Here is a 27,929-nt window from a genome sequence, read left to right on the forward strand (position 1 = left end):
GAAAACGGTGTCCGCCCACAGGAGCAGCCAGCACCAACTGCTGCTTGTAGGCTAAGCGTGGAGTCGCAGCTCAGGTCAGCCTCTGGCTGCCGCCAGCGGGTGATTCAGTAATAACTGGAAGCACGATTGCTTTTTCACTCACTATTTTTTAACGGTTTATTCATAAAGCAATTTTTCACTTTTCACTTATTTTCAGCCCCTTTCACATCTATCTACTCACAGTTTCTGTCTTGGCTTAACCTTTCCCTCTCCTCCCTCTGACTGCGTCATTTGTCTTTATTCCCTTTTTTAAACCTTGAACCGTTAGAACAGTATCGAGGCCTCTATTGCTTTGCTAACAGAATGTTTCCTTTCAACGTCTTTTTGGATTCTCTTGGTTGGCTTTGCCTTCTCTTCTTTAGCTCCTGTATTTTTTATCTTCTTTCCTTTTTGCAGCAACAAACTTAAATCTTTCTTACTCTTCATGCAAGTAAGGCCTGGCATTAAAAAAAAAAAAAAAAAAAGATGTGGAAGAAAAAACCAAAAAGCCACTAAACTAAACATCCTAGAATTCATGGTACTTCACTTGAGCAGAGGGTTGATTTAAGCACAAGCCATTATTTCCATTAAAAGAATCTTGATTCCTTTCAGATGAGCATATTAATTCCTGGGGAAAGTTCATGATTCTCACAAATTAGCAGGACCTTTGCAAGCCGAATCTGTTTTGCCAAAAGAAGCCACAATAGTTTTTTCCATACAAGCCTGTCCCTCATTTCCATTTTCCTCTGACATCTGTTCTCTAAATTACAAATATCTGCCTATAGCAACAATCAGACTTCCAAGGGAAACAAACCAAAAGGAAATAAGAGACAATGATGGAATCTTAGCATATTAAGAGATGTAATACTTCTGAAAGAGCACAAAGAAAGCCCAAGAATGACTTTCATTTTATGGATCAGGAAACTGAGGTCCAGGGAAATTCTAGGGCTTTCTTGAGAGCACCCAGGTATTAGGGGCTGAACCAGGACTAGAACTAGGAATCTAAATCCCTGTTTCACTCTTTTCAGAAGACTAGGAGCTCATAATTTCAGTTCCCGCCTTGGGGGTATATTTACCCCATTATCTGGCCTGGGTAGCACAGAAAAAGGACTTGAATCACCCAGTTCGTGATCTTTAGATGGTGAGTCTCACTCCAGATCACTGTCAGGTTAATCGTTCTAAAACTGAGGAGGCAAGAAAATGTTCCATGGAAAGGGATGAGGCTTCATCCTACTTCCTTTGCCTGCATGGATGGGACATAGTAGTCCAGGGCCGCCTTGCTGTGGAAGAAGGGAGGATGGAGACAGTCCCTCTCCGCCCAAGACAGGACTGCACTTGACAGGCTGCTAGCCTGGGTGCTCCTCTGCAGAGCATCGGATGTCAGGTCATAGTGGTAACTTGTCTCCTTTTCCATCCCCTCTCAGAATCCCTGGGAGGGACTCACATGGGGAATACATTTTCAAATATTTTACAAAACATTACAGCACAGTTCATTTCTTGGTATCATGGACTCTTCCTCTGGATGAGTCAAGCTCTCCAGATCAGTCTTCTATACAGAGTTTTACATATTGATATGTAATTTTACATCCAGGCTAGCATATCCATTGATGTGGATATTTTACATCCAGGCTAGCAGTTTCCTTGGAGGCCTCAGGAACATTAAGGAAACTTAAGTTCTCCACCAGAGCCTTAGCTCTGTCTTGTCCCCAGGTGCACCATCACTTACATGGTTATGGAAATCTTTGAATTATAAGCTTGGGAAGGGCTTGCCAGGCATCTTGCCTATCCTGTGCTTTTAGACAAGCTGGCTCTTCTTCTCTAGGCCATCCCAGGAAGGAGACTACTTCCTCCCTCCCCCAAAAAGGACCCACTGTGTTACTATCCCTAAAGGTGGCTGTTCACCTTTATTATATAAACCAAAGTCCCTCCTGTTAATTAATGGTTTAATTTTGTTTCTTTTGCTCTGCCCCTCATCCAGGGAGGAACATTGCTTGCCATAACCCACATACGAATCCTTCAGGTCACCTAAAGATGGGAAGTCGTGCCACAGTTCCATGAGAACAATTTCCTTCTGTTAACACACTGAAGAATTTCTTACCAAAACCACCCACTGGCATTTACCTGTCACTTCCTCTTTCTTTCTTGATGAGGCTAGGAGAAAACTACAAGGTGGTTGTGTTCACATTTATGCTAAACAAAAGCTTCTATCTCAAATTCAGAGAAGGAAATGTGTACATGACTAACTCTGGTTCATAATTTATCAAACCGGGAAGGATTCGAAAAAACCAGGAGAGGGTTTGTTATAGTATTCTGTGAAACTGAGCATGAGGAGTATTTGTGTAAATCAGCTTAAAAATAACTTGTTGGAATCTTGCTGTGTTTTTGGCCTAAATTACATGATTAAAGCTATATTGAGATTAAAATCACTTCTCACTTATTGAAGGAGCAGCTGTCAGCAGCACTTTAGCAAACGGACTTGGGAGTCCTAAGGACATGAAACTTAGAAATGGATGTGATGGGAGGCTTATTCCTGTGTACTGAAAAATTTCTTGCAGCTGCTGGATACCCAGAAGTGCTCAGAATGGTCTGATTTCTTCTGGTCAGACACTGATAATGAAACAGACATGTTATGGACAAAGAACTCTATGGTCTCATAAAGGAAATAGAAGTGTCTTTTCAGTTGGTTCAATGATCCCATTCTATGTAACTTCTCTTCTATTCATTAATGTTTTTAGCTGCCACCCTCTGTGGTGCAGCCTTCCTTTGTGGACCAGATTATCCCAGAAACATTAGAAATCCTCCACCATGTGCCTCTAATTACTTTCATTTCTCTGCTCTGGCCTTTTCCCATTATCTTCTTTTAAAGAAAGCTACACACACACACACACACACACACACACACACACACAGAGGAATAAGTTCACTTACACAAATTTAAAGGTCCTAAATTGGTTTTCTGTTCCCCAAGGGAAAAAAATTTAGAAGTGTCAGTTATAAACTCCCATGGAACTCTATATTGTATATATTTTCTCATGGTAGAGAACTGAATGTCATTTCTGAACAGGGCTTTTAAAGAAAGACTTAAAAGGTGGCTTCTTTGGTTTTGCCGTGCTGTACAAACAGCTGCCTGAAGTCTGCATTCAGCAGGGTGGATGATGGCCGGGGAGACTTGAGCTCCTAGTGAAGATCATCTTCTCATGTAACGTTTCATTAAACAGCTAAGTCCACAAGTGTGCTCAAGATACATAACTCTCAAGAAAAAAAGGTATCTTTTCCCAAGTAAAGAACAATGATTTATGGCAGTAACTGTTACACCCCGGATCTGATTGGGCTTTGTTTTGAAAACTTATTACCACTATGGTTTTGTAGAATTTAGTACTGCAACCAGCCCCATTTGGCACATTTATGACAATAGGGTTCTGGTTTTCTTAACTCCACAGTTAAATGCTGGCAGCATTTCAAATTCTTGGCACAGATGTTTAAGTGAATATAAAGAAGAAACATTAAAAAAAAAAAAAAAAAACACTGGGCAGTTTTGAGTGTCTAAATATAAGCAACATTATTTTCTTATCATGCATGGTACCATGAACTTGGTAATGGATGAAGTGGCGAACATGAAAACCATTTGTGAAGGGCTTTTAGGTTTTTTTTTTCATTGAGGGCACTAACACTCTTCTTAAGTATCTCTCCTATTCATGTCTACCGAGCGAAACTCAAATTTTGCTTTTGGTTTGTGACTGGAGAAAGGTTAGTGTCTGGAGTGTCAGTGGACAAGCAAGTAGATCCATTCCCAACACATGACCCTTGGGACCACGTGGCCAGGCTACTGTGATCCCTGGGCTTCATAAAATGCCCAGAGGCCTGTCGGTTTTCTTGAAATTTGTTTTAAATTGCACAAGTGGCAAATCTACTTCCTGAGTTAAAATCTGAAGGGAAAAAAAATACTGTAGCACATAAGGCAGGAAAACGATGCTGAAGTATTCCCTATGATTCCCTGTGGAGTGTTCGGTGTTGACTACTGAAGCAAAAATAATGCCACCAATGGGCAAGATGCTCCTCAGGTTCCCAGGGCTCCCCAGAGCCCCTCACCCATGAACTGGCTGGGTCCACACACATACATCCTGAATCAAGGCTAGGATGGCATTTCTGGACTTAATCCAAGTCTTCCTCACCTCACTACCACCCCACTGCCCATCAACTAAGTAAAACAAACAAAAAAGTCCAACAAAAGCAAACAATAGCTGGCTCATGCTTGAAATGCTTTTCTTAGAAGACGTTTTTATGGCCCATAATTAAAGACAAAAATCTTACACTGTTGATTTATGAGAGGCAAGTGATCAACCCTGTCAGATCCCTGACAAAGGCAGTCACCAATGGAGGTGGGAAAACTAGGGAGTCATCTCTATGGGGGACGGAGGATGGGGGTGAGGACAGGAGCAGGATGGAAGCAAACTGTGTCACGTCCAGAATTCATTCTAAGGCCACCCTTACGGTACGGTTAAGGTGTCGCTCCCTCACCCTTCACTCAAGACACTAGACAAGCATTGGTAAAGCATGAACATTTATATTTAATTTACATTTTGACAATTTGCACATAAATAACAATGTAAACCAGTACGTAAACATAAGATAGTTTGTTCTAGCAAAGTAAAAAGCCAATAACTTTGGTCAGTTTTAACTTTTGAGTAGAAGAAAGAAAAAAAAACCACTGTTGATTGTGGGCTCAACATTCACATGTAAGAGGCCTCAGAGAGAAAGTCAGATGGTACAGAGAATTATGAAGTCTCAAGCCACTGTGCAGGTCTCAGTAAAAATTTCCACTAATGAGAAAGCAAGAGAGGGCAAAAAGAGAACAAATGAGTGATGGGGAATAGAAAGTATTTGATGTCAATGTCAGAGTGTGATGCTTTGGTTTACCTATAATCAAGGACTGTGTTTGTCAAACACTGTTAAAAAAAAATTTCATACTCAACTGTCAGTTTCATTATTTAAAGGATTAGATCAGTAAGGCTCTTAGGTTTCCCTGGATTATCCTAAATTCGTTGTTCTCTTCTGTAGGCTGACATTAGTTGCCACAGACCAAAATGCTGAATATATAAACCAAATTGATTAGTGATCCATCAGTTATTTAAGAAGGAAGGAGAGGAAGAGAGAGAAAAGTTACAGTGGTTGATGAGATTTCTATTTCTGGGACTTGGGTGTGACCACATCAAAATGTGACAAAAAAAAAAAAAGCCATCTTAGATTGTCCTTAATAGTTAAAAAAGTCTGTCTCTCTCTCCCTGGTTGTTATGCGGTCCCCACCTTTGCACAAATATTTTAGGATCTCTTACAATACCGAGGGGGTGCCCAAGCTCACCAATGTAATTGTGAGGTCATCGAGTGCTAATTAAGCAAAGAGTCAAAAAGGGTTTGATTTTTTTTTTTTTTTTTGCCATTAGGAAGAGAAGGATCTTTTACATGTTTTGGCTCACAATTTTAAGTGGTTATAAATATATTATATATACATTGGTATAGTGGTATAAATAGACTTATAAATATACATCATTGTCCGCTACACCTTGAATGCCAACGTGTCATCTTTGGGCTTAGCAGAGGACGAGGCAGAAGGGGACGCATTCCATCTTTCTGGCGCACGCGTGCTCTCTCCTCTCGAGTAGCAAATCATTAGAGATGTTATCACTTCCTGCACTACTGGACACACTCAATGAGGTAATTGTTGTTGAACAACTTTGCAATGCCCTTTCTTCTTCAATTAAATTAACCATAAAATGTAAAAACACAAATACTGAGGAAAGTCTGAGTTGCACAGACAGAACAAATACAACTGATGTGTTGGGGACAGGAATGTTCATTACCCGCTTTGACCCTAAGACAACGAGAATACCCGTTTTCTGGTTTTTGGTTTTTAAAGTGTGGCCTGAGCCTGTCTAACTCGAATCCTTCCTGGTAGAGCACCATGCTTGTGCAATTTTGACATAATAACAAAAAAGACCAACAACAAAAACACCTGGACTCATGCCCCCAGACCTCACCAATACAAAACCACCTGTGCTTTGGAAATATTTTGCAGTGGTTTTAAACATGGCATTTTGTCTTCTTCACATTTTCAGATAATACATTGGGATGCTAAAGTCTCATGGCCACTCCAAATGGTCACATGACTTTGGGGGTGGGACAACCCTGTTTTTTGAAGAGGGAGACAGATTGGCAAAGCCTTCTTATCACCTTTCTGGGAAATCGGTGATTGGGGGCAGGAATGCTGCTCTCTACAGAAACATACAAGACTTTTATTTCTTCTGCCTATTACTGGGTAATTCTGCAAACATACCCCCAAACTATGTTCAAATGATACAAGGTTGTTTAAATAATATACTCCTATGAACGAACACATCAACTGCCTAACTTTGGCAATACTCAAACCTCACTTTCAAACCATTATTATAGACAGAGGTTGACTGAAGTAATGTATCTGTTTACTAAATCTTAGGTACTTAAAACAGATGTGCAGAAATTATCTACAAAGAATGGCCACCAGACAAAAATATAACACTTAACTCAAATTACAAGGAATTCTTCCAGTCATTGTAAACTTTTTTAATTATTGCTTTTTGAATGATAAACTGTATAATAAATTATGAAGGATTATCATTGAAAAAATAATTATGGCTAGGCAATAGTCTTAGCAATGGGGAGGCTATGCAAACATATTCACACAAATATTCAAAATACAACAGGTTCAAATATATAGATGGGGTGTAAATAGGTATATATAATAGGTATATATATTGTCTTTGCCTCATTTATGCCCTGAGATTTCAGTAACTTTGGGGTTCCTTCTTTAATTCCAGAGAGGTGAGAGAAACCATCTGCCGTCAGGGAGAGCTCTGCAGAACTGGAATTATGTACAAGCACTTGTGACAGGCACCCTGACATGCCAAGTCATAAGTTAAGAAACAAAACACCTTTTGTTTTCTGAAAACCTTAAGGATCCATAGGTTCCACTGTTTCTTGTTTGACCTTTACAGGTCCCAGAGGTAGTGGGTCGCAGTGAGGCAACTTCAGGAGGGACGACTCTGTTGACTCATAGAGGCTACACCCTGAGAGCAGTCCACTTCCCATGTTTCTTTGCAAAGACACTTTCAGGCCAGTTTCTTCCTTCTCTTTTCTGACCACGGCCAGAATCTCCTTCTCCACCACAGAGGTCATGTCGATGTTGTCCTCCATGTCCTCCAGCCGGTCAGCGTTGTCGCTGATGTCAAACTTCTCAATTTCTTGGTTGATTCTGGTCAGGTCCTCCAGGGGCAGCCCGGCGGCCGGGGCCACGGGGCAGTGGCCCTTCAGGTGGATCTTGAGGCTGCAGAGATGGATGTAGCTCTTGTGGCAGTGGGCGCACTTGTGGGGCCGCTCCCGGGTGTGTAGGCGCTTGTGGAGTTTCAGGTGCACAAACTGGGTGAACTTGGCGGGACACACCTTGCACTGGTAAGGTTTCTCTCCCGAGTGGAGTCGCAGGTGGGTCTTCAGATTGCTGGTGCTGCTAAATCGCTTGTGGCAGACCTGCAGTGTGGGGAGGGAGGCAGGGAAGGGAGGGTGGAGACCAGAAGGTTAAGAGCTGCCAAGGGGAGGTGCCAGCTGCCCACCCACGCAGGACAACCTGGGAGGGCAGAGAAGACTCCCTGCGGCCCCTCACCGCAGCGTTAGGCAAATAGGGCAATGTGGGGACGCTCCCTCAGGGTGGAGTTTCCCTCCCCGACCACTGGCCACCCGGTGGAAGCTGGCTGTGTCATCTCATCAGCAGCCTAGGGCAGGCAGAATTCTTGTGTTGGCTTAGGACACCAAGAGGGTGACTGCTAAGACACTGTCTACAAAGGTCGCAAGTTCTACCCAGAAAACACTGCCCACCTGGCATTCATGCGGCTTCTCTCCCGTGTGTACCAGGTAGTGTTTCTGCAGGTGGGCGAGCTGAGTGAAGCCCTTGTTGCACGTCTGGCATTTGAAAGGTCGTTCTCCACTGTGCACTCTGAGGTGGACCTGCAAAGAAGCCAGGACACCTTAGCTTGGCTCCCACAGCAGGCTGTGAGAGTGAACGTCCCGGCTCCAGGACTCAGGGCATTTAGGATGCAAACCTCTTAAGACAAGCATCAAGGTGAAGTCTTAGAACAAATCAAACCCCCATGTGGGTTTCAGAACACTCTGTTGTGTCTGAGCTAAAGAAAAGTCACAGGCTAAGCAGGGACTCCACATGGATCCTCGAGCGCAAACCCCAGGTGTTTATTAATCAGAAGACACTCGGGGGAGGGGAAGTAACGGGTCTCAAACGGCGTGGCCGCCGATGCCATACCTGGGTCTCACGGGGGAAACCGCAATCTACAGCCTGCGGGAGGTTTGAGGAGCCAGGCGCGCTGTGTGCCCTCCCGGGGACAAACCGCGCGCATCGGGGTCGGGGGCCGGGGGTGACTACGCCAGGCCTACCTTCAGATTTGAGAGCTGCCCGAAAGTCTTGGCGCAGACGTTGCACTCGTACTTGATCTTGCCGTTCTGCTTTTTCAGCGGGTAGGGGAGCGTCTTGTAGCCAGTCATGCTCCTTTTGTTCTTGATGAGATTCACCGCCTCCTCGCCTGCGGGGGCCGCAGCGGCCGCTGAGGTAGCTTTGGGCTGCACCACGTGCTCGGCCGTGGCGGCGGTCCCGGCCGTCGGGGAGCCGCTGGTGGGGGTGCCGGCCTTGTCCTTCAGGCTGGCGGCCGCCCCGGGGAGGGAGAAGGCACTGTGCGGCGCGGGCACCAGCACCTCCCGGGGGTGCTCGGGCTGCAGCAGGCGGCGCGCCCCCTCCGAGGGCAGCGAGCTGGGGAGCGAGGCGGGCGCCAGCATCGGGGGAGGCAGGCCGCCCCCGCCCAAGAGGCCGCCGTACAGCGGGTACAGCCTGGGGAAGAGGCCGAGGCCGCCGAGGCCGTTGATGTTGCCCACGGCGGCGCCCAGGCCGTTGCAGCTCACGCCGTAAGAGGGCAGCAGGAACTTGGGGTAGTGTGCGTTGTAGGAGGGGATGAAGGCGGGCGGCAGGTGGGTGGGCGGCCCGTAGCCGGCCAAGGAGCCCAGCCCCTCGGCGGCGGCCCCGTAGGGGGCGTTCAAGTAGGCGTAGGAGTCGCGGGCCTCCTGGGGGCCGGGGGCCAGCGGCGACACCGTGTTCCCGGGGCTGCTGTGAGGGCTGCAGCTCTGCAGGCTCCGGTCCGGGCTGCTGCGCGCCGAGGGGCTGGGGGTCGTGGAGGACGGGATGGGGGAGTGAGTGATGTAGGGCGGCCGCTCCATCCCGTAGCATCCCAGGGGTGCTTTCAGAAAGTCTTCCGGGAGCGGGGCCCGAATCGGGTACACCACGCGCGGGTAGAAGGGCATCTCCGGGCTCCCGTTTTTCCTGAAGTCATCCGCGTCCTTCTCTGAAGTTAGGGGTGAAATGTTGGCTCGGTACATGTCCTTCCCTTTGGAAGGGTGGGAGTCCAATTTGAGGATCTCTTTCACGCTATACTCTCTCTTCGGGACACTCTTTGGGCACAGTTCGTGTTTCTCAGTGCTCAGCTGCTTTGGACGGCTCTGGGTTTGTGCTGAAATAAAGGAAGGGTGATTATTACTCAGAAGGAGACAGAAAATTGAAGCGACACTGCCCAGGCCGCCCTTTCCTTGAGCAAACCTGAGCCCCAGCTGCCCCCAGAGGGCCACCTGGCTTCTCAGCGCCCACTCATTCTGGAAGGCTCATGCCACTCCAGTTGCTCCTCAGCAAAACCGGGTCACTGGTGGCATCAGTCAAATGAGTAACATCGTTCGGATGACTGTTTCCACTGGTAAAAACCTCACGATAGAACAGTCTGGTTCAACCGAGAATAGGAGCGTGCATCCACGAAATACTGGGTGTGGGGTGTCACAGGTTAATAAAAGTCACAGTTTACCTAAAGGAAATCAGCACACCCTGTGAACTAGATGTGAAAGATGAAGACTCATTTCAAGTAATAAGCAGTCATCAATTTTCACCTCCATTCTTGTTTAATACGAATTTGATAAAATCCTGTTCAAACTGCCTCTGTCAAACAGATTAGCAAGGTGATGCGACCCCTTCCTCTGGATTTGCTGACAACATCAGAATTTCACTGAGGCTCTGGGTTTCACCAGGCTCCCAGTAATGCTGTCCCCCCGGAATCACAAGGCATGACATAGTCATCTCTGCCAAACCACAAATGGCACTTTCCAAGCCAGTTCAATTACTTAGAGCACCAAAGAAAACAGGCAGTGAAGATGAAAACACGTATTCCAAAAGATGGCATATTACTACTCTGTAAATAGACTGTTTAGGAACAGCAGCAATGCTCTTAAACAGAGCCTGTTTACGACAGGTTCTCCAGGCCATGGTCAGCGTTGCTCCCTCCAAACATGCAGAACGAGAGATGCTTTCGAGACACCAACCAGCCAGAGCTGGGAAAACCGACCACTCCCTGCTCAGCCTTCCCTGGAAACCAAAGGTAAAATACAAGCTGCTTGGTTGGAGCTCTGGTTGTTGGCGGGTAAGCACTCCAGCCTGCACACTTGCCCTCAGCGTAGGGAGAGATGCAGGATCAGCTGTGGGTTTGTATAGATGCCATGAGAGGTAGGAGAGCTCTTGGTCTCAGCCTTAGAAGAGGACTGGCTCGGGGGACCTTGCGAAGCCTCCGTAAAAGCATCATTTTGTTGTCCCTGCTTGACTTAATGGAGGAAGAACTCTAGGCTGATACCTGATAGGTCTAGAAATGAACTCTGTGGACTCCAGAGTCTGAACTCTTCAAATCCATTCTCCAGGCTGACAGGCTTGAGGGATTCGATTCCAGTTTGAGAGCCCCCTCAGAACGTTATCTCTGCTAGCTGTTATCAGTTACTCCCGGCTGAGCCTGAAGCCCCAGAATAAACACAGCCCAGACACTATCAGGGAAGATGCTGATGGGGGCAGTGATGGAAAGCTTGTTGAGGGAGAGGGATTTCTGAAGCCACTAAACCAAAATAAATACCCCCTTATCAGGCCAATATCAGTCTTTCAGTGAGGCTCAGCAGGCAGGAAGTTCAAATTGTCACTTTTGTTTTTTAAAGCTGAAATGGTAAAAGAAGAGAGGCAACTGAGTTGGAAAGCTGATAGGCAAGGCATCTCACAGCCACAGGAGGGGATTTTGAGGCAAAAAAAGAATGATTTGGAGGTAACCATATAGGCTCAGGTTAAAAAAAAAAAGAAAGATATAACCCTAAAAATAAAGAAAACACAGAAACTTCACCATCACAACTTTCCGCCATTTTTATGTGGCAAATTACATCTAAGTCTCCTAATTTTTTCTAGTAGCTTCAACACTCTCTGGGTTCTAAAATTCAATAAATTAAAGTTATAAGCAGAAAGTTTTATTCTGTCCATAGCACTGCCCTCCTATTTAGTCAGGTGTTATTGCTGAGCACCTCCATAATCCAGTTATTGAACTGTCAAAAAGCTAACAATCGAGCCAACAAGAAAAGTTGGAATTTATTATTTTCTATGCAAAATACTGAGCAGAGTGTGCCTAGCATATCGTAGCTCCATGATAAACGTTCAGCATCTCTTACACCTTCATAAAAATACATCTATTTCTTATTAGAAAAAAAACAATATCCGGAGAACAATGTCAGCCCTGCTCAGGTGTTCTAATGTGCCAATCACGGAATCTATGCATGTGTGTGCTAAGTCACTTCACTCGTGTTTGACTCTGTGCGACCCTATGGACTGCAGCCTGCCAGGCTCCTCTGTCCATGGGATTCTCCTGGCAAGAATACTAGAATGGATTGCTGTGCCCTCCTCCAGGGGATCTTCCTGATCCAGGGATCGAACCCACATCTCTTCTATCCACCAGCATTGGCAAATGGGTTCTTTACCACTGGTGCCACCTGGGAAGCCCTCATGGAGTCTATATGAAGGTACATTAAAAAAAACCATCCTTCAGTAGCTGAGTAATCAGTGGAGCTGGTGTCATTTCTGACTCTCCCACTCAGCAGCAGCTTGAGTTAACTTGAAAAAGAAAATCAAGATCTGTTTTTGTTCTTAATTCTTTAATGGCTGTAGGCGGACGGAGTCATTTCAAGAGTGAACTGCTTCTGAAGGCTCTGAATGGCTTAATTATGCCGACTCACATTTTCGATCTATAATAAGAACCCCCAAGACTATAAGAAAGAACCTAGAAGTTCTGCAGTAGGCAAAACAAAGTCTGTTTTCAACTGAAACTGAGAAAGCAGATTAACATTTAGAAGTCTATAATTTGGTCAACTGTTTTCTAGATGGGTTAGTTAGATAGACTGAAAAAAAAAATACCAAAAAAAAAAAAAAACCTTGGGAAGGTAGGACTTAAACCTAACAATTCCTACTCCTTTTCTTTTTTTTTTTTTTTAAATAACTATTTGTGATTTCTGGCTATTTATGATTTTTCTTGACCTCAGTGTTCTTCAAATCTCTTCTCAAAACTCTACCAACTGAGCCATCACTGCCATTTTAAAGCCCTCACAGAGATTCTGACACAGGCCTCTACTGTGCATGAAACATGGAACCCAACACAACTCAGTTGAAGACACAATCCACCTCTTAGGCCTGATGAAATAGTGGAAATTTTCCTGATCAGCATCTCAGTCATCAGTTACCACACCTAAGACAACTGGTTGCACAACAGGCAGCAGGAGTCTTGGCTTACTGTGACTGGTTATTGTTAACTTTCATTCTGTACTACGAATACTGGACAGTGAATGGGTACCTGAAAATGTTCAACCACCATTTAGAAAAAACTCTGCATAAACAACAACAGATATTTGAGGGAACAAAGGTGTCATTTCATAGAGAACATGGCAGTTCCTTCAGAGCTCAAAGAATAAGCAATTGAACCTTAAAATTCTGTGCTGGGCCTTTTGTTGGGGAATAAAAATGCAAGGCCTTTAGGACCTTTCTTTGTCTGGAAGAAGGTGAGGGATGTATGTGAAAAAACTTCTTTGTGGTTACTGCAAAGTCACCAAGGTGGGTCATTTAAAATGGAGTCACAGTTCAAAGAAAATAACAAATCAAAGTCTTTTTTTCTGAATCCATGAATGATGAAGCTCAAGGAATGTGAGGAGACCCTCAAGAGGAAGCTGCAGCTGTGCTGAGAAAGTCAGGAAGAAGCAGCTCATTTTCCTGGGAGATGGCCTGCTGGAGTGTAAGATGCCTTTTACCACTGGGCCTGGCACCTACAGATGGTAAAAGGGCGAAGGGCTCCTGGGATACTTGGTACTAGTGATATAATGGGGACTCTTGGGAGTGCTAAAGAGGGATGAGGGAAAAGACCTGCCCACTGGCCAGGACCTGATTGTACCTACTATGGTCAAGCTGGAAGCCAACCTGTCTCCAAACATTTCAGGGATTTTTTCCCAAACCTCAACGGAGCGCTATATGTGTGTATATAAGCACCACAAACACAAATTTAAATACATTATGGTAGAGGTCTTTAAGCCTTTATAGCCTCAGCTTTTCAGAAAACTACAAATATAGTCTTGAGATCATTGGGAAAGCAGTCAACTAGACAGTGTGGGATAAGTACCAAATAGCTGTAGAGTTGGATTATACCTGACTAGGATAAGTAATTGGTTTGTTAATTGGCTAAAAATTTAAGTCAAATTTTAATTTATGTTAATATTAACATTCATCCCAAAGGTCTCAAAGGCCAAAATGTGAACTAAAACAATTTAGACTCCAGATAAAGCAAATGGGACAGCATATGGATGATTGATGAATCTGGGTAAAGTGTTTCTGGGAATTCTTTGTACTGTTCTTCCAACTTCTCCTTATGTTGGAAATGAGATCAAAACAAAAGGTTACAAAAATTTCAGCATTTAGATGCCAAACTTTGAAACCAAAAGGAGCTGATTTTAAAAATCTGCTTTAAAAGCAGTCTGAGAATATACAACTATAGTTACAACAGGTTGGAATTTTATGGTAAATCTTACATCATTCCTAGAGATCACTTGAGAATGACTAAAACAAAGTAGCCCTTTGCAGAGAGGTCATGACAGCAACTTTAACCAATAGAAAAGTAAAAGCTTATAAACCTAAGGAACTGAAAATTTGTTAAGATGAAGTGATAGGTGGTTACTGTAATACTGATCAGGAGATCAGATAATTAGGTTTTTACCATAAGGAAGGAAGCGAAGATATAAAATCTTCAGGGTTATCCATTTCGAATAAGATTTGAAAAATTATAGCTCCAAGATTTTCTAAACAATTTATGTTTCACATCAGACCATAACTTGATAACCAAATGCGCATCTACATTTCAAAGCATATTTTAAGCACTGACAAATTACCACAAACAAGGAACTATACCTTTCATCCATGGCATGTCAGAACTAATCTCTGTTACAATATAATCCTACCTGCCCCTTTTTGGGCAGAATAGCATTGGACCTTTATTTCTTCCTGTACATTCAGAGTTGCTCTTAGTATTTTTCAAATGATCAAGTTTCATTATAGGGAAGAGAGACTGAAAAAAATAGTTTTTCTCTTCCCAGTGCTGAGTTTAAGTCACCTACTTGGCCCATCAAATGAAGCCATGTAACTAGACATGTTATTAGTGCAAAGGGGCAGAACTGACATTACTGGCATTTTTAATTTTTTTTTCTGTAATCCACTTACTGAGATTCATCATTGTCAGCTCTCCGGGATAAGGGGAGTGAAGCCTTTCCGCAAAGTCCCGGCAGTACCACACAAGAAGCTCCTGGTTGGCAGGGATGGGCTTAATGGTGTAGAAGTAGATGTTCATGCCGTTCTGACAGGCGGCCAGGTTCTGCTCCCAGGGAGAGTATGCTGGGTTCACGTAGCGCAGCCAGTTGCTCTTCTCCTCATTAAAGCCATCAATGAAGTGGTGAAGCTCCCCTCTGGAATAGATCTGCGCAAAAGAGAAGACAGACGTGGAAAAGAAAGCCCCCAATGCAACGGAAAGCTTGCCAGCACCCCTGAGAATAAACATAGCAAGTATGATTTCTGGTCCCTGACTGCCTCGTTAGAAAAGGAAATCAGTTTAGCCAGAGTTGTGTTGAATCAGCAGAAATAAGGGCGGAAACAGGGGAGGCACGCTTTGTCAGTTACCTTTTCCATTTCAGTTTTAGGGTCTTTTCATGTTTGGGGAAAAGCTACAGAAGAAGGAAACACAAGATTTCGTTTAAGGAGCTGCCGCACCTAGTTCTGTCTGCTAGCGCAGTGAATGGCACAGAGGCAACACTACTGGCTTGAGTTCCGATCATTCTGGCTTTTAATGCTTTGAGTCACTAGGTATTAGACCAACCCGACCGAGTACGTCAAACCGAGTCTCAGCTTTTTCTATGGCCTCTGTACTTGCCGTTTCCTACACCCCCGCCCAAGGCTTAAACTCTGCAAACATCCTCCACCCCCAAGCCTCCTATTCCAGCAGTAACACTTGTTCATATGAATACTTGGAACTTTGCCTTTTTGTGGAAACGCTGGGTGGGGCCAAGGTGAACTTCACCTGCCATAACAAAGTGAACACTGGGACAGAAGCCAGCATCTGACAGTCTACTGAGAAGTCACTTTTCCTCTTGATTAATGCGTTCGGCCTTGCGCTTTTCTTCCAAGGCTGAGGAAGGGAGAGGGAACCCTCTTATCTGTGAGGAGGTTGGCTAAGACACCACTCATAGAGCCATAGGGTTTGTGTTTTTGGAAGAAGAGGAAAAAACCATGTTGTTCTTTAAAAGCAACAGAAAATGAGGAATTCAAAGTTCGTCCTAGAGTAATACTACTCTGGTTAGCAGATATCCTCAGGCCACTCGGTAAAAAGGTAAAGTCTTACTGAACTTTATAAACAGACCCTTTACCTTCCCCAGAAAGTTTCTCTTTCCCTTTTTTTTAAGATGAACCCATCTCATCTCCAGACTTAAGAAAGATCCTTACACATATACAAGCAATACCTGGTTTTCTGCAACTTGGAGGCTCCAAGTCATAGGCCATGATTCACAGCAGAAGTTTTGCTCTAACCGGACAGCAGGTCATTGCTTTGTTCTTAGTCACATACTGACTGTGTTAATCTCTAAATTGTTTCTGTATTTCGCTCAAACGTTATCAGAGACAAAAAGGAACTCTGTCCCTTTAACACAGGCAGTAAACACCAGAATCACTTTCTTTTAAGAGTAACTTCCTGTAAATTGTGAAGGGGGAAATACATGTGGCTTCATCAAAGCAGCTTGTGAGAGCTTTTGCGGTGTGTTTTGTTAAGAGAAAATGGAACAAGGCTGGGTGAATTCTGCTATCAAGAGGGGTTTTCAAGTTTGTTTACTCTGATGTGCAAACTTCCAGGAACACGGGGTTCCATCGCTCTTGCACTCTTCGCTGGGCGGAAACTGCTTTCTAAAGCTACGGGTATGTTGATTCCAGTCAGCCTTCCACAGACTACAATTTACTGTATCCTCGTTTAAAAACAGAAATGTCGATGCCATGAAGTCACACACACACACACACACACATACACACCCACAAGAAAATAAAATAATGATACGTCAGATGAACACTGCTGCCTATCACCCTCACTCTATTTCCATATATTATCAAGAAGATTAAAAACGTGCTGACTCATAGCACAGTTACAAGAAATGTCACTGGTTTCTCAACTTGAACATCCCTTCTCTTCTTTGACTGTGTAATTTGCATGAAACTTTTTCTTTCCTCACAACAGATGTTCATATTCCTGCCAGCAAAATCAGGATGCTTTTAACAACATGTGGGGAGTTATCTCCTACAGTATCCTTTGCATGTGAAGGACCAATTCAAATAAATCCTCTCAGGGAAAGCATTTCAGCTACTTAGAGTGAATCTTCAGTAAACTAGGGAACTGAGACAGAGATAGGAGGTTCTTAAATATTTCTTGTCATTTTCTTTGAAAGGACCATGCATTAACCAGACTTATGCTGGACTGTTTTAATTCAGACCTTAGACTCCATGAATTACAAATATCTATGGGTCACTTCTCAGAAGACCTTACTGGCAATGAAGGCAAAAATGCACTCACATTTTACCCATTATTAGTCAGGTATTAAATGTATTTTAAGCATGAGTAATAAATTTGTGAGCATGCAATTCACAGCGGAAAACTCTCAGTGATCTCTTTTGTTCGGAAAATAGTAAAATACATTTTTTAAAACACAAAACTTCCTGGGTTTAAAAAAAAAAAAGCTTGTTTCTTAGGAACAGCTTCTGGGTGATCAACAAATATAGGTCTTTTATAAAAATACTTGCCCCCAAAATATAAGCATTCTAGGTAAATCCGACTAGAATAAGTATAATATGGGCTTCCCTGGTGGCTCAGTGGTCAAGAATCCGCCTACCAATGCAGGAGACACAGATTCAATCCCTGGGTTGGGAAGATCCCCTGTAGAAGGGAACGGCAACCCACTCCCGTATTCTTCCCTGGGAAATCCCATGGACGGAGGAGCCTGGTGGGCTACAGGCCATGGGGTCACAAAAGAACAGGACACAACTTAGCGACTAAACAAGTATAAAACAGTTTTTGGTGCTACCATGCAACTGTTTCTTGAAAGAATTTCAATAAAGGTTTCCCAGTAATCATGTGCATTTTATGAAAGTCTATATACATACATATATATAATTGCTTTTAAACTTATTTTCTAATTGAGGAAACTGAATATCCAGAAAGATGGATGGGAAAATGGAAAACAGTCCATTTTTTTCTGTTCATTCTCATCCAGGGTCTTTTACCTAAAGATTCCATCTAATTAGTTCACCTGTGAGGTTCTTTCTAACTGTGATATTCCAAAGGAAACTAGACTGACTAGATGGGATGTTAAAGGAAAGTTTATCATCTTGAATGATTGCAAGCATCTCCCTTACACTATGGAATACCTTATGTACTGTCAAATCCAGTAGTTTCATGGTACAGATACATTTTACAGGATGAGTCTTGTAGTCCATCTCCATTCCTCCAGTACCATCTTCTATTCATCCTCCCTAAATGGCCTTTATTTTCAAGGTAATTCACTTGTGATCACTCGTCCATTCAATTAAAGTTAAGTCAGCAAGAAATCAAGAAGGGGTGAAATCTAAGGCCTGGTGACTCATTACTACTTCCTTGCACAGAAATGCAAATGAACTTACCCTTGAAGCAAGCAGCAAACTGTTTCCTTTCATCACAAAACCCTAATGAATCGCAAAAATTAAGACTCACACAGACCACCTCTTCACCCCAACTACCTTCAAGCTGTGTTTCCCAGGCTGAACTTTTAACCAGTTTCGTCACAATTGCTCAGAATTCCCTGTGTCCATGGGGACCCTGAATATTGCGGGGAGCCCCAGGACAGTTGAAAAAGGAAGTGACCCAGCAATTTTAGTTTCATTTTTTCCCCTAATACTTAATGAGTCGGGAAAAATTTCCCTACTTACCCGCCAAAAATATTTCCTGTTGGCGTTTTTGGGAACTGTATCACTGGTGTAGATTTCACCTATTAGAGGTCCAAAACGTGTTCCCTTTGGTATGTATTCTTTACTCACCACTCCAGTAACCTAAAGAGGGTAAAACATATGAAACAGTGAGTTCAACAGTAAAATATGAATCGATCTTTTCATTTCAATGAATTGAACTATCAAATAGTAATGCCACCAATGATAACAAAATTGTGCTATAGAGAGCAGACATTAACGGTGCCTACGTAATTAACAACGAGCTTGACTTTTGGGGAAGACTATCTGTTAAACTCACAGATGATAAGCAAATATTCAGCCAAGTATAATAGTCTAGTTCTCTGGTGACTGAGGGTCCAATATTGCTTATTAATACTTTTTATGCTACAAGAACAGAATGGGTAAAACTATTCCATTTTAGAATGAGTTTCAGATACTGCAGAATTAGACAGTCAAGGTTAGACCATTTTAGCCCTCTCCTAGTTTCCTATTTCTCCTTCTCCCTCAAACCATAAACACAGTGTGCTTAAGGGGAATAAAATAGTTTTAACCTCAGAAACCAAAGTAATGTTCTTTGGTTGCTCCACAAAGGCCTAAGGAACCAAAAACAAAACACAATATATTTTTTTTCATTCCAGATGAGGTGTTTTTTTTTTTTTCCTTTCTTTATAACTTGTAAGTTCTCTTTAGTAGAAGGAAATTCTTTCAAGTAACTTTGCTCTTCTCTAGCATTTTCTGCTCAACGGTGGTCAAAAGTCTTCCTCTGAAATAGAATTTATATCTAGGAGAGCTGTGAGTTCTCAGATCTGAGGAAATGACTTTCTCAGACTGGATGGATCACACATTTGATTCTGGAGGGCCTTGCTAAAAAGAAACATGTTAGCTATACCAGTTCCTCCTTGATGGTAAATTTCTTGGGGGGGGGGGTATAAAAAAGTCCACGAATCAGGAAGCAATTCATCATTATTTAAAAGAACACTGTAACAGTCCCTTACAACATTTTGCAGTACATTTTGTTTTTTATTCCCTCATGTTCCCATTTCGATTTTCTTTTCACCCAAAACAGCCTACAAATCACTTACTGAACGCCTTACTGATATGGACCAAAAGGAGAGGTAAAACATATTTATTTCCAGTTTTTATTATTCCTGGTGGCTCGTTTATAATTGTGCACCTGAAATGGTAGGCCTTTATAGATGAATCAATAAATACCTGCAGTGGAATCTAAGGTTTTGGTTTTTATATACACTGATACTTCATTAAATCTCATCAACTGAAATCTTTGTTTAAAAGGATATAGAACACACCTACACGCTTGTGACAGACCAATCTTTCTCATATACATGACTTAAAAATTAATTTTAAAAATTTAATATTCAATATACAAGCCAATGGAGCATACCCAGACTGGAAAGACAGAAAAAAAGAAAATTTCCTATACCCAACACAAGTTGAAACAAGGTTGGTGAGCTAGAGTGTTATTTTTGGTCCGTTATGAATTTCTGGCAAGAGCTGAAAAAAGCAGATGTTCATTTCATTCTACTCCTCTGCCTCATTTACATCTATCTGCCGTTTCAATAACAGTTCATCATTATTGGTATATGCTGGCAGTATAGCTCTGAGGAGCACTTTATGACAGTCTTGAATTAAAAATACATCCTAAAGCTTAGGTAGACTTATTCAGAGGATCATTGTTTATTATATATTATTGAAATGAATTTGAAAAATTCATGGAATCGGCTTTTATGACACAAATCATTTGGCATTCATATCTGAATGATTATTCCATAATATTAAAATGACAAACAGGAAAAACAAATAATGTCATTCACTGGTAAGCCAATAATTAGCAGTTGATATTTTCAACATATCCACTTTAAAGCAGTAATTTTAAAAAAGGTACTCAACTGGTTTATCAACTTTGTTTTAAATTAGTCTCTTGGAGACAGTGTCTTGGGAGTCAGAGCTTGATTACCAACAAGTAGTGTGACATCGAGGTCAGGGTTTTTCTCCTGAATTGCCATTCTTTTAGCCAATGGGCCTCGTATTCAGCTATCAGTCTTACACTAAGAAAATGCACAACACTTTCTTATGGTTCGAAAGAAGTCAACCAGCAACTTGTTCCTACAGAAGAATTTGCAGAAGACATAGCCACCAAACGTCTTTGAGCACAGCCACAGGCAAGTCACTGGGGAAGATATGAGGCGGCATTAAAGAGCTCCTGCCATCAACGGCCATACAAATGCAGCTCACCAGACAAGACAGGAGAATCATTTGTCTGCAAAGGGAGGTTTAGGGAAATCCTCAAGCCCCAAACAAGAGAGCCTCAATACTATATTATCTTTACAAGTGAGACAGAACACTAATATTTTAAGTTCTGCAATCCACAGAGCTTTGGGGACTTATATAGTCACACATGCACAGAGACACCAAATCACAGAGTTTTGAGGCTAGAAGGAACCGTTTAGCTCATATACTATCTCTATCCATTCTCAGTTTAGCACCCTATCTCACAATCCGCACCTTCATCTCATCCTTATCTGAGAAGTTATTCAAAGAGGACATAGAGCTATAGCTCTAAGATTCCAGCTCTAAGACTCCTGAGCTCAGCCAGGTAACTGGAGTGGGAATCAGAACCAGGGTGGTTTTTAATGGGAAGCAAGAGGCTAAGTCATACTTCTCCCTCTGGCCCTGGAAGGATCTGCATGTGAGCCTTAGCCAACAACCAACAACGTTCTATCCTTGGAGCCAGCGCATAACGTAGGGAAACCTGGTGTGTGCCTTGAATTTCCCAGAACTCGAAGGACTAATGAAGAACGTGTTCACCTAAGCTCAGGAAGGAAACTTCACTGGAACTGACCAGGGTCCTAACGCATCATTGCTGGGCCCGGACTCCTGTGTGCCTCCCGTAAACCTACCAGCGAGAGGATGCTGGCCTTCCCGCTTCCCCGCCTGCCTGCTCTTCCCAGCTGTGTGCTCTGTGCTGGGCTGACCCCTACACATCTATCAACAGCCTCAGTTACACAACATACCCTGAGACAAAAAATAGGGCTTGTTTTCCATTTTACAAAATGAAGATGTCACAACAGTATGGGTGGACTGGGAGTGCAGAATGAAAGTGTGACAGTAAGGAGAACAATTTTTTTTAAAAGCGAATTCCCTCTTTAGGAATATATGAATACATATGCATCTCATTGAGTTTCAAGCAGAAATATCATTCAGGTCTAATGATGGTATAAGTATCCTCACCCCAAATTATATTAAAATCATTTTAATTACTAGCTACCTCTTCCCTTCCCCCTCAAAAAAATGACTCATTAGATTAAAATTCTATTTTGAATACAAGCATATTTGCATTGAGATGGCTAGTGCTCTGAAGTGAACCAAGACTTCAGCCTGCACTTTACTCCATTGTTTTTAAAAGGGGGTGGAGTGGATAGAGATGTTTTTGGAAAGTTTCCTTAATTACCTTTATATTAAAGGAAATGCATGGTTACATGGTCTCCCAATAAAAGGCTGTATGAAGAGGGAATTGCATATTATGGCGAGATACTTTTTACAGATAACTTGAGGTAATAATGGACTTCAATCAAAATGGACACTGAATCCCCATCATTGGCCTGATGTTTAATTGCCACACAACTCTGGAGTTCAGGCTCAGAGCCACAGAGCCTCTGAATTCAATGCAAGCAACCTCAGTTCAGGCTACGGCTTCTAGAACAGAAGTGTTTAAATCGATCTTTCTGTGTTCAAGTATTCACAGTAGATTATTTCAGGAGATCAAGGGGAAAATCCCCCTAAAAGAATAACCCAGCAGTTTGAAAAGTTTTAAAAGTTTTTTGAATAGAATGTCTATATTTGGTTTGGGTTCTGGAAATAGGAAGTAAGAACAGCCTCATTAAAGGTGCAAAATGATTCTAAACTAAATCTAAAAATGAGGGTCAAGATCAGAAATATGGTTTGTATGTTTTGTTTTTAAACCCAAAAAAAAAAAAAAAAAGGTGCTGACACATAGCACAAATTCATAATGAAAAATGGTCTTGTTAAAAAAAAAATCCCCAGGATGTCAGCACATCAGTACATAATGTAACATCTTCTGCTACTTAAATGAAAACATTTAAAGAAAGGCAAGATACATCAGTCAGATAAAAACTACTTGTACAAAGGCTTTTTTCCTCTTTCCACGGCTTGTGGGACTGAAAGAACTAACTGAATAATGATAATGTAAACATTTCATCCATTCTGAATGTTTCTGTCCTAGAACTGGTTTGCAGCTATCATACTCTCAATGGCTCAATTTCACAGTTCTCTTTCACCATCTTGAGGGAGCTGTCCTTTTCCAAAGTGCAAAAAGGAAGGAAGGAGAAACAGAAAAGCAGATACACATTACAGAGGGAGCTTAAGCCAGTATTACATTTAAGCTGGTTTCCTGGTTACTTTTATGACGAAGGACTAAAGACACACTGTTCTCTTCAAGCATTTCGGTAAAATCAAATAGGAGAAAACAGTAAGAGAACCCTGACCTCTTACTAGGTTTGTTCCGAAGGACCCTCCTTAGGAATACAGGCACTATGCTTTTTCAGTGCTGAACATATGAAACAGGGAGTTACACATGCAATGCAAAAACAGCAAACAAGCTTAATAAAGGATTGGTCTGAAGGATGTTAAGACGATAAATAAAACCACAGTGACACCAAGAGGGGCCAGTGTAGCACAATGCAGAAGCATTAGTTGGAAAGTCTGAAGAACTTTGCTCCTAGTCTGGCTCTGGCTCCAAGTATACACCTTAAGTACGAGCCTAGTCTTTTGAACTTTGGACTAATGATCTAAGGGCATTTTTCCTATTTAGCTATTATTTTACATAGAATGATGAAAACTGAAAGACAAGCTAAGAGCTGAAATGAGGACAATACTACAAAACTAAAAGGCAAGGATGAACCAGAGTGGAGGTCTTGATTTTAATCCCAAGCGGCTGGAAGGGCAATACAACATACATTAAAATCTAGGAACTGACCAGTATTTGGTCAAATTTGATCTGGGAAAAAATGCTACACTTTTTAAAGCCACAGACAGACCTTACAGACCCAAACAAATCCTATACTGATTCCATGGGCCACAAACTAACAGACTTTCTATAGAAAAGGGTGTTACTTTCACAAAAAAAGATGTAATTAAGGCTGACTTCTGGGGTCAAGTTTTTGGTAATGTTCACATACTAATAGAATTTAAATTTTGCTTTTTATGAAATCAGCCTCCTCTCTCCCAGTAGGAAAAATGCGGTGGGGGGAAAGTTGAGTTTTAATGAAACCCAAAGCAGAGCTGCTCTATTTAATTTTAGACAGCTGTGTCACCCCCTCACTACCAACACTGAACTCAGACACACAAACATGAAAGAGACCAAGTATTTCCCAAATCAGCTCTCAACGCCTTCAAATACTGTTCCTTAGGGAAGGAGGAAAGTGATTTGACATGGTTGTAATGAATAGTCTCAGGATGGAATTCTGAACTCCCACAGCAAAAGACCCCTTTTTTCACGACTTTCTGAAGGCAGTGATAGGATTGACAGCGAGCCACGGGGACGGTGGTGGTAAGTCTGTGGTGGGGTCGATTCCTTCAACTCAGCCCTGAATTGACCCACGAGAGCAACTGCAGTAGCTGAATTCTCAAGAGGTGGTTCTGCAAGTTTTTTCATAGCTAAACATCACGCCTTGCTATAATCATTATATAAAAGGGTAAACACAAATCCTTTGCTCATTCCAAGTTTGGGTTTTCAACCCCTTTGAAACAACAAAGAGTGTACCCACTTCAGAGGCCAAGAAGGAATCGGCCTGCCAGCCCTGCCAGAGCAGAGGAGCTGCCGCAGATAAACAGTGGTTAGCTCTGAAGTCACCCGGACAGAGGACACTTTTACACAAACCCCTTCTCACTTTACACCATCACTTCAGTTCATAAACACGGCAAGGTTTTGAGAATAATTTTAGAAACCCAGCTAATAAAGCTGGCTCGTTAAAAAGAGACTAAAGCCATCTCATGACCAAAAGGAGACAAAAGAAACATGAAAAACATTTTTTTCAAAGAAAAAGTTTTCTCCCTCCAAAGCAATTGTACTGGGTGATGAGAGCCAGTGAGTCCAGAGGGGTCAGGAAACTTTCTCGAAGCTGCTGACAATTTCACCCAACCCACGCTGCAATTCGGCTTTTCTAAGACATGTCAACTTGCCAAAAGATTTAACTGTTTACTAATTAATATGGAATAGTCAACAGCAGGAGAAAATAAGCAGGGACAGACTTAGGGCAGGAGAAAGCAATGAAAGAAGTGAATTAAGTGATCAATTATTTACTGATACTTACAGATTCTCACAGATATACAAGGCCTCAAGGGCAAATAGGGAGATTTGGCGTCAGGTGCCAATCTTCTTCAGCAAGAAACCAGAGGCTTACCTCTTTGCTGTTTGTGGCATATTTGAAAAGCAGATTTCTTGGTAAGGAAGCCTCCGCCTGAACCGAAGTGCCTCCTTCCACACCAGAATCCCAGGGGTGGTCATTCACAATGTATGTACACTTCTCCTCAAACTCAGCCTCTGTCCACAGAGTCATATCTGCGTCCTCCATGTCCATTTTCATGGTCCCTTCGGTCCCTTCTGCCAACCCTGGAACCTTCACAGCACTGGAGCTACACTTGGGGGCAGCCTGGAAGAGAAGGGAAAGGCCTTTAATCCCCATTGTCCCGTGGCTCCTCTGAGAGGCTATGACTAATACAGTCGTCTGGAGACTTTAAAAGCAGATGCAGAGTGCTTGGTACAGTTGAGTAAGAGCCAAAAAGCCGTATAAAGATTGCCTTGGAGAAGCAAGGTTTTTAAATGCTATCCTTTAACAACAACAACAACAAAGAGTGTGGCAACCTCATTGGGGGACAAAGTTTAAAAAAGAAAAGAACCACCTCCGAACAATCCCTGGTTTTACCTCTCACAGCAGAGAAATGTTGTGGGCGCCCAGTCTTCTGTCCCAGGACGCCTGGGGTCATGGCCGCCAGACCCTCAGCGCTGGAAAAGCTGCCTCAGAAAAGTGTCACAAACAAGGAGAGGAAGAGGAAGGAGCTCTGTCTGCCTCTGAATGAAGCTAAAAATGGAAAGCGCGTGTGGTGCAGGAGCGGAACCCAGCCTGCCTTTTCCAAATGGGGAAGACTGAACTTTCCCACCAGCTCCCAACTCAAAACAACTTTCAAAACAACTCGCCCCCCCACACCCCCTCTGCAGCACGATCTCTTTCATCCTCTCACATGGAAGACTGAAAAGGACTGCATCCTGCCAGCATCACTGAGCTGCAGCTTTTCAGAAATCATCTGGACCATAGGAAAAGAGGAGGAAAGATGGGGGTGGGGGGCAGGGGGCAAACTCCCCACAGCTTCTTTTGACTGTGGGTATTCTCACGCCAGATTGAAAAAGCAAAAACAAAACATAAAACTGTTCAATAGAATTCCCTAAAAAGAATTCCTTTAGGAGCCCTCAGCTACAAATAGCACTTTCCATTTAAATCTGAAAGTGTACGAATTCCCAGAAGTCACTGATGGGCTACAGTTTACTGTAACTAAAGTTATAACAAATATAGAAAGCTCAGAAGACAAGCTCTGCTTCCACTTGTAAACTGATAAGGGTATTCCCGCAAATCCCCCCCTCACACGCAGGAAAACTGCTTTCCAAAGAGAGAGAGGGGGTAAAAAGGTAAACAACGTCTGCAGTGTTTTCCCATGCAGACGTGTTGGGGGGAAAAGTAGGGACGTATTAAAAAGGAGTAGGGTATTATTTCCATGTAAGAACGTGTCCTCGTTAGAATGTAAACACAACACTGTCCAAGTCCTTCAGGGTGGCTTTTCCATTCTTCTGTTTCTTTTCTGAATATGATGACCCCCCCCCCTTTTTATAAATCAGATGCGAAGTAGTCCTTCCCTCAGTCACGATTTAAACAAACGTGCTTAAGTCTACGTAGCTGTGACATGTACAGTCACGATGCCACATAAGTGTTAAAATAAAACCAAAATTTTAAGTTAAGCCAGCGCGGAATAGTTACTTTGTTGGACGGGGGTGGGCGGGAGTCACTATTGAAATTTCAATGAACTGACAATTATGCCTAGAACTGAAAGGGTTAATGATTCATAAGGAAAAAGTCTTATAAATGTTTGACAGTGCTAAGCGCCCTAAAGCAGAAGCATTTCTGGCTTATACTGCGACTACGTTAGCCGAAAGAGGAGGGGAGGGGGGTAGTTTTCAGATCAATTTCAGAATGAAAAACAAGATCAAGTTCCTTACCAAGGTCGTACCCACACGTTTTTCCAAGCAAATATCCAACATCTGAGATAAACGTCGCTCATGCCTAAACAGTCCGCAGTGCTCCGCGTCCCCTCCCGGCCGAAGGCTGGCGCGCACCGCGGCGGTGCCTTCTGCTCGGCCGCCCGCGCCCGCGTCCCGGCTCCCGGCGCGGACAGGTGCCGCGCTGCTCTGCCTCTCCGCAACACTGGAGGGCCGAGTGTCACGGCTGCGCTCAGCGTCTCTGTTAACCCGGCCGGCGGCTCGGCCCTTACCCCCTCCCAGCCTGCAGATTTCCCATTCGTGATTCACTCCTACCAGTCGCCTGAAGAGGGGGCGTGGCCGCACCTGGCCAAGCCTCGGCGAGCTCAGCCGAGGGCTTTCCCCCCAACCCGCGAGCGCCCAGAGCTTCCTCTCTCCGTATCTGAATTTCAACATTTACTTGGAATCGTGACTTCCCTTTGAAGGCACTTAACCTCCGCGTAGACTCGGACTGTATTGTATTCTAAAGACTCCAGACCGCCCTCCTTCCTGCTGCGGCTTTGTGAGGGGGCGCACATTCCTTAAATTCAGGGAAACCTAAAAAGGATCTAAACTTGTGGAGTTCCTCGGCCCAGATTCAGTTAGAGAACTTACAAAACTTACTTGAAAAGAGCACGTGAAAAAGAGCAATTAATTTGCATGTTATGAAATAAGATGTAGTTGTCTAGTCCTCAAGCTATTGCTTGGGAAATAAAGGACTCCTTCCTCCCCCCTGCCCCCCCCGCCCCCAAATTTGTAAGCGTCTATTTCTCCTGATTATTAAAGCTCATACATAGTGAAACTGACTTCCCTCTTTCAATTATTTAGTAAATAGGGAAATAGGAAAAAGTTATAATCCTACAGATTAAAATTTCTTTGGCTTTTCTCCCATCCCCAAAACCCACAGGCAGAGGAGTGTGTTTGCAAAATGTAGAGCATTAATCTGTTTCTTAAAGAGAATGTGGAACTGATCACTGCGAGTGGAAGGCAGACGGAGGCAGTAATTAGTGGGGCTCGTCGTCGGGAGCCCTGTCCGGCTTTTCCTCCAGCCCCAGTCAGTCCTCTGTTGAAGGAAGGACATCCTGTGATGATGGCATACAATGTCCTGTTTGTTTATTATTA

The 27,929-nt window shown here is 43.1% G+C and overlaps 1 protein-coding gene across 3 annotated transcripts; it reads right to left on the reverse strand.

The window, feature by feature from the left end:
* Positions 1–4,562: 4,562 nt before the first annotated feature.
* Positions 4,563–27,182, reverse strand: PRDM1 (PR/SET domain 1). Of its 3 annotated transcripts, none has more exons than XM_065911580.1 (7): positions 26,790–27,056; positions 24,925–25,173; positions 18,467–18,586; positions 14,696–14,948; positions 8,491–9,611; positions 7,921–8,049; positions 4,563–7,575 (listed from the first exon to the last, which is right to left on the reverse strand). In XM_065911580.1, exons 1-7 carry the CDS (start codon positions 26,829–26,831, stop codon positions 7,003–7,005), a joined length of 2,487 nt encoding a protein of 828 aa, XP_065767652.1. In that variant the 5' UTR covers positions 26,832–27,056; the 3' UTR covers positions 4,563–7,002. The 3 variants fall into 3 exon arrangements, with proteins under 3 accessions (XP_065767652.1, XP_065767655.1, XP_065767654.1); XM_065911583.1 differs by lacking the exon at positions 26,790–27,056 and adding an exon at positions 25,447–25,590; XM_065911582.1 differs by lacking the exon at positions 24,925–25,173 and having other exon boundaries at positions 26,790–27,182.
* Between the last annotated feature and the right edge of the window lie 747 nt (positions 27,183–27,929).

This window comes from Muntiacus reevesi, chromosome 19 (assembly GCF_963930625.1).
Source record: "Muntiacus reevesi chromosome 19, mMunRee1.1, whole genome shotgun sequence".
NCBI classification, from domain to species: domain Eukaryota; kingdom Metazoa; phylum Chordata; class Mammalia; order Artiodactyla; family Cervidae; genus Muntiacus; species Muntiacus reevesi.